At 32.3% G+C, this 7,453-nt stretch overlaps 1 protein-coding gene across 1 annotated transcript; it reads right to left on the bottom strand.

Moving 5' to 3' along the window:
• Positions 1 to 1,078, bottom strand: LOC104747531 (splicing factor, arginine/serine-rich 19-like). The gene is made up of 2 exons (XM_010469179.2): positions 782 to 1,078; positions 1 to 399 (listed from the first exon to the last, which is right to left on the bottom strand). Exons 1-2 carry the CDS (start codon positions 1,010 to 1,012, stop codon positions 211 to 213), a joined length of 420 nt encoding a protein of 139 aa, XP_010467481.1. The 5' UTR covers positions 1,013 to 1,078; the 3' UTR covers positions 1 to 210.

The raw sequence follows: 7,453 nt of genomic DNA, 5'->3' as shown, positions 1-7,453 counted from the left end.
TAGCTTCTAAAAAAGTGGTATTACACAAATATAATACACGAACACGAGTATGAGATTCAAAATCTAGCAACTAAAATGTGAGAAATGTTTTTTGATTCTTCTTTCTCCTCCAAAACACTACAAAAGTTGTAACAAAAAAAAAAAAGCCCTTCTTCGATCGGTCTCTCTCTCAATGTTTCCATCTCGTCTTTTCTCCAACCAAAAAAAAATCTATTGCTGCTTGTCGGGTTGTTCTTCTTCTTCTTGGTCTGGGTTTTCTTCTTCCTCTTCTTTCTTCTCTTCCTCTTCTTCATCTTCTTCTGGAGGATCATAAGGCATCGGCGGTGGTAATGGTGTCTTCATAGGACTAAACTTGGGGAAAATGTCAGGCCTCCTCCCAGGTTTAGGTCTCTCCCACTCCTAAACAGTACATCACAAACACAATTCAAACCAAGCATTTTCTATCCAGGAGGTGTTTGATTCTATAAAGAATATTGCAAGCCATTTGATGCCAATACATCGAACCTAAGTAGAGAAACAATGAACACTAATCCCACTTAATGGAAACGGAACACATGATGAGCTACCAAAATCAAACTTTAGAGTCATGAAATGAATACAAAAGCTTTTCACTAGACTTGTATCAATTGATTTAACTGTTACCACATTTCCACATTTAAGGTAGATTCATACACAAAAAGCATAACCAATTGGGAACAAGTCACAGACTCTGGCACAAATAGCTACTATAAATCCCAATCCTATTTATCCTCAATCAGACCGGATTCGGGAGGGAACTTACAATTGGGAAATCGAGAGGGTTACGACGAGTGAGCTTTTCTTCCTCGGGAGCCATAGAGACAACTTGCAGCTGATTCCGATTGCGACGCGAAGAGCGGTGGACGGAAGAGAAACCATAGACACGCGACGAAGAGGAAACAAGGGAGCGCGAGTCGGAGGAAATCTTCGTCTTTCCTAAAACATCGAGAGATGGAGAAGGAAGGAACCTCACAGAGCAAAGCGTCGACGCCATGGACGGAGCTAAACTGACGACTACGGATTATCCACCAACCAAGAATTATCGTGTGACAGCTTCTAAAAAGTTTTTATGCTGCGTTTGCGTTTTGATGATAGTGGGCTTTGGACTGGTCCATAAATAAATTACTAAGCTTAAACATTTTATAAAATAATGGATTTGAAAACTCCAATAAAAATATATAATAAATAATTATTCAATCATTGATTTTAAAATAATTATTTTATATATATATATAAACTTTAACCAACAAAAGTTTTTATATTAAAAATAAATAATTAGTTAGATAACCAGGATAGATTTGGAATTTTAATTTTGTTGAAAAATCGTGGGTATGAAAATAACAATACTAATTATTTTGGGTTTTAAATAACACATTTTTATTATTTGGTGTATTTTTATTCCAATCCAAAACAGTTAGGTATTAAGCTTTCAAATAAACATAACTTCAGGATTTTTCTGGCATTTTTCCCTTTTATAAAATAATGGATTTGAAAACTCCAACAAAAATATATAATAAATAGTTATTCAATCATTGATTTTTAAAATAATTATCTTATATATATATATATATATATATAAACTTTAACCAACAAAAGTTAACCATGTATTTGTAACTTCGTATCTACCTACATATAAACTTCTAGTGTTTAATTAAAAGAAAAATAAACGTTTTTACATTGTTACAACAAAACATTTCTTTGACACTTTCAATAAAAGTCTACTTAATGGACTCTTGCAAAGAACCATGCTTGAATGCCCTCGCCGTTTGCAATCGTGCTCAGTTGTTTGCGAACACTTTTGTTAATGAGCTTGACAAGCTTCTCTGCCGTAGAAGGTGGCGCTCCGTGACACTTTTCGTTTTGCTCCCTCCAAATAGAGTGTGATGCAGCGCATGATTATAATAATTTCCATTTATTTGTATTTTAATATTTATTATTTGTTTAAGTATTTATCTTTAGAGTTTCTAAAATATTTTAGAGGTTTCTTAGGGGGTTTTAGGTTTTTAAGGTTTTATTATAAATAGCCTCTTATGGCCTATTGTATTAAAGAGTTGATTTGATTTATAAAATTAAGAGCTTTGTGTTTTTTGAGAGAAGAGTATTCTCGAACCTTTGTTTTTGGTAGATCCAAGGAGATTTCAAGGAATCCAGGAAGACATTGATCTTAGGTATTCTCAGACTAAATAAGATCTTTGTATTATATTAGCTTATGCTACGTTAGAGTGTAACGTATTCTGAAAAGTATAGCCTATAATAAACCTTTTAGACTTGTCCAGTTCATTGCATCCAAGCAAATCCATTACCTATGGCCAGTTTTTTGTGTATTTATTCAAGAGGATCCTGTTCTGATACAAACCCTCAGAATCACACCTTGGATTTATGCTTTTTAGTTTCAAGGCTTCGGCTTAAAAGGGATCGATGGACAATGGTAGGGATAGAGATGGAGTTTTGTTGATCGAATCCATGAATCAATACATTAGAGAACAACTTGAATCTCACAAGTTATTATTCCACATGAACAAGTGAGTAAAGGAATCACACACAATACACTAACGAACAAGATTACAAGACTATCAAAAGATACTCGCTTTTGAAACACAAACTGTTTATTAAAAAACTTGAATGAGACTGAGTACCAATGAAAGCTAAAGCTGAGTTTAAATAGGACAGACCAAAAATAGTCATATTTCTAAAATAAGAAAGAAGATTGCACAATTAAAGAGAAATATGGCCGTTGGAGAATGATCAAGAATCTTGGCCGAATATGGTAAGTGTCACACATCTTGAAACTCAAAATTTCTTGATGGCACACTTAGACATCACTACAAGAAAACCTGTATTTCACGACTACCATTTGTGACTCTTTTTTCAGTCGCAAAAAATAACGACCACTTAATGATTCATTTAAGACTGTTTCCCGACCAAAGTTACGGCATAAGCAAAACAGTCGCATATTTACGACGAACAAAATATAGTCGCAAAAACATCGCAATTTGAAACTGTTCAGTGACAATAATTTATCAAAAACAAATAGTCACAAATTAGCAATTATTTTGCAACGTATACTCCGGTCACAAGTTTATTTATCGATAGTTTGTTACGAATTTGCAACTCCTATTTTTTGCGACGAAGTTGCTACCGCATATGCGACTACTTTTGTGATTGTTTAGCGTCTAACACTTGAATTAGATACTATTTTGCGACTCTTTAGCAACTCTAGATTTTTTGAATTTAAAATTTCACATTAGAGAAATGTTAACATGTTTCTATACACATTACCACTTTAAATTGATCAATATCAGTCATATAAACTTTGTCAAAACTTTCCATTTTAGTATTTAGACAAAATTTTTTTATAATATCTAAATCATTCTAAAGAGTTATATGTTATTTCATAAGAAAGTTTGTAATTTTATGAAAATTTCAAAACAAAGATAAGAAAAAAATATTTTAATCTCATAAACTATTTCATAATACTCTATAACACAATCATGAGTCCATATTGTTAATTGATATCAATAGAACTGGTCAAAAATTAAAGATTTCAAAAATTTGTATTGTGACTAAAGTATGAGAGTTACAATTTCATCTTATTTTGCTTCTTTCTCTTTCTCGAAGACTCCGACGGCCAATCTCTCGGAGAATTAATTTCTCCGTCATCTTTTTCTTTGGAAGAAGCTCAAGTGTTTATCATCATCATCAACATCACCTACCATTAAAAACATAATTTTTTTTTTTTTTAATTTCTTCTTCCGTTTCCTACTTTCTCGATTCTATACTTGTTTTTTTTTTTTTTGAGAGAAACATGAGTCAGGTTTCGATATCAATCTTATATCTGTTACTAATTTCACACTTGACCAAGCGTCGATAGCTCAATTGGTAAAGACTCTCTGGCAAAGTCTAGAGGTCGCCGGTTCGAGAGGGACGGTACTTGGGAGGGGACCATATAAAATGTTCTGATCTTTGGTCTGAGAGGATGTACGGGCCTAGGCTCGGAACCTCTTAATAATTCAAAAAAAAAAAAAATTTCACACTTGGCTTCTGGAAAATTTTTGTTCATCGGAAAGAACACATCTCTGTCCTTTGACGACATCGAATCCAGTTTCAGTAAGTTATTGTACTGTTATATTCAATTCCACTTATGTTCAGTTTTTTTTTAATTCTCATAATCACTGTAATAAATATTTCAAATTATGGAATTAGCATATTAGGGTTTTGATCGTGTATGTAGAAAATGTGAAACTTTGTTGGTTTTTAAAAAGTTATGGTTGTTTTTATTTTTATTCAATTTTGGAAGTGAGGAATTGGGTTTTTGATCAGTATTTGATCAGTCTTTGTATCACAGCTCCAAAAACTTGCCAAGATGCATGTCTATTACAATATGTAACGGTGTTTGCGATGAAGCATCTATTTCTATTTCTTGCGCTATATTATATATATACATTGAGGATTATGGCATTGGAGACAAGTTAAGGATCCTGCCTTGCCATCAAAGTAAGTGTTTTGACTCACTTTGAAGTGAAAAAGAATTCATGATAAGAAGAAGACTTAGAAGAGGATGTTCTTAGTATAGGCGATGTTCTAGTTAAAAACCATGAACTCTTTATTAGCTTTAGCTTCTGCAAAACACTCTTTTCTTAGTGGAACTTGACTTTTGAGAATGGCTTGTTGTTTGGGATTTGATGCCATATTAGAGAATCATCTAGAGGATGTGTTATGGTTGTAACTTAGTTCGTGTGATGGCCTGTTAGTCAGTTATTTTACTTGAGCATAATGATAAAAATTAACCGTTTAAACTGCAACCATAGGTGTTTCCAGTGATTTTGTGAAAGCTTTGTGTTGAGTAAATGGCAAAACAGAATCAGTGAAAACTTTGAGTTCTTCTTATTTCATTTCATTTGCAGGCTGCATATTTTGGTCAGGAAGTCTTGAATGTGTTTATAAACACTTGTATAGGCTAAGTAGAAGACAAGACACCAAATCTCTGTCTTGAATGTGTTTATCAACACATAACACCAAATCTTTGTCTTGAATCTCTGTTTTATAGTCACTCAAATCAAAATATGTGTAGATCATGAATCTCTGTTTCTTCTACAATCCACAAATGGACCGTCTGTTTCAACAAGAGAAGAAGCATTTCGACTAACTAAAATGGACCAACTGTTTCAGCAAGAAGCAAAGCAATCCACTTGGCATGGAACATGAAGTGGTTGCACTAGAAGAACATATTCATAGTTTTGCAGAGTTGTTTGTAATTTTAAGGATTGTTTGTAATTTTCAAAAAAAGAGACTCAATTAGAGTTTCACCATTGGAGGTGGATAATTTTATTCAACTCTACAAAGGTTCTTATTTTCTAAAAGTATAAGTTTTATTGTTAAAAACAATAAGAGGCTAAAAATAACAACTCACCGTTGGCGATGGTCTAACACCTGAATTAGATACTGTTTTGAGACTCTTTAGCAAATCTCGATTTTTTTAATTCGAAACTTCACATTAGAGAAATGTTAACATGTTTTGATACACATTTCCACTTTAAATTGATCAATATTAGTCATATAAACTTTGTCAAAGCTTTCCATTTTACTATTTAGACAAAAAATTTCATAATATCTAAATCATTCTAAAGAGTTATATGTTATTTCATAAGAAGGTTTGTAATTTAATAAAAATTTCAAAAAAAAGATAGAAAAACAATATTTTATGGTCATAAACTATTTCATATACTCTATAACACAATCATGAGTCCATATTGTTAATTGATAACAATAAAACTGGTCAAAAATCATAGATTACATAAATTTGTATTGTGATTAAAATATGAGAGTCACAATAGAGTAACAATTTGTGACTCACTTGTTACAAACTTTACGACTCTTGTTATGTTGCGACTATCTTGCTACGGTGTTGCAACGATTTCGATACTCCTCTGAGACCATTGTGTTACTCTATTTGATAGTTGTCTAATCTTTAGCATTTTTTGCCAAGGTTTAGGAGTGTAATATCCCCCTCCCCATATTTTTTAGTATGTGTCTCTTTTGCGACTACTTTGCGAATCCTCTTCGTTAACTACTAGGCAAAGAATCCATTTAGGGTTTCTTTATCTCTTTCTAATTTTCGACTAAGCACTACAAGAAAGTAGTGTCATAGCTACGCTTAAATTTGTTGCAATAACTCCATATTTTGTTGCAAATTTGAAAATGTAACAAAACTGAGACACATTTTCTATTGTTGCTATAAGAGCGTTGCAAATTGGTATTTGTTGCATATATATTGCAAAATTTGCAATAAATAGACTCCTTGCTATATTGTCGTATTAATACAACATTATTTTTGTAGTAAATTTGTCGTATAATTGTGACATACGTTTGCAACTTCCACTTGTTACAAATTATTGCCACAGAAAAAATATAGCAAATATTATTACAAATTTGCAACGAAGTAATATATTGCTATAGGTGTTGTATTAATGAAACAATTTTTATGCAGCAAATTAGTGGTATATCACAATGATCTAATGCAACTATATATTGTCGTAAATAAATGATACGTAAAATATAAAGCAAAAAATGTTACAAAATTTGTAGTAATTATTTGTAAATATACGCTTTTATGACGATGCTCACAACTAAAAATGTTGCAAATATTGCCACTGCAATTATTATTTTGTTGCATTATTACAAGAATATAGAGTCATAAATCTCATTGCCTAATTCCACTTAATTTTGCAACATTAATATGAATCACAATATTTTTCTATATTTTTGTTCGACACATGATTTATTAAATTATATTTTTTATTTAATACTTTCTTCTTTTAAATTTATATTAAAAAGAGTTAAAATCAAAGAAGTATTAAATCAAGCGTATATTAAATCAAGTAATCAAATATTGAAATATTCCAAAATGCAAAAAAGAAAACAAAATAGAAAAAACCAATCATAAATAATAATTTTTTTTTGGCAAAACATATGTTATCATTAAAAACTGAAAGAGTTACATAAAGGAGGAGTAGGGTAGCTTAAAGGACAACATAGGAGAGTAAACCCCAAATTTTAAAATAACGAAGCACCAAAAAGAGATAGGAGCACATGATATTATAGGCTTGAGAGCTGTGGACCACAAGCTAGATGGCTTTCTGGAACCTGTGAGATCAAGACATATCAGAGCTACTTCCAAGAGCAAGCCAATTGAAGGGAAGGTGGCCACTTTCTTCATTCGAAGATTGGATGGCAAAAAGACGGACAAAGCTGGCGGCCACTGCTAACTTGGGGTGGGAAGGACTATTCTAGGTAGAGCTTTGTCAGGGGTTCGAGCAAGGTTGAGAGTGCTCATGAAACCGGTCACTGCTAACTTGGTGGCAGTTCTGAAGATAGTGTATAGGTGCTTGAAGAGATTGCGGTAACCTGTACTTCTTTGAGTAGAGATCATAAAGAC

Source organism: Camelina sativa, chromosome 15, assembly GCF_000633955.1.
Source record: "Camelina sativa cultivar DH55 chromosome 15, Cs, whole genome shotgun sequence".
Classification (NCBI taxonomy): Eukaryota; Viridiplantae; Streptophyta; class Magnoliopsida; order Brassicales; family Brassicaceae; genus Camelina; species Camelina sativa.
This window is presented reverse-complemented; position numbering and strand designations above follow the sequence as displayed.

Coding starts and splice junctions, on each gene's coding strand:
- LOC104747531 (XM_010469179.2), bottom strand. CDS start 1,012: ATGGCGTCGACGCTTTGCTCTGTGAGGTTCCTTCCTTCTCCATCTCTC. Junction 400..781: donor ACCCTCTCGATTTCCCAATT/GTAAGTTCCCTC, acceptor TGTACTGTTTAG/GAGTGGGAGAGACCTAAACC.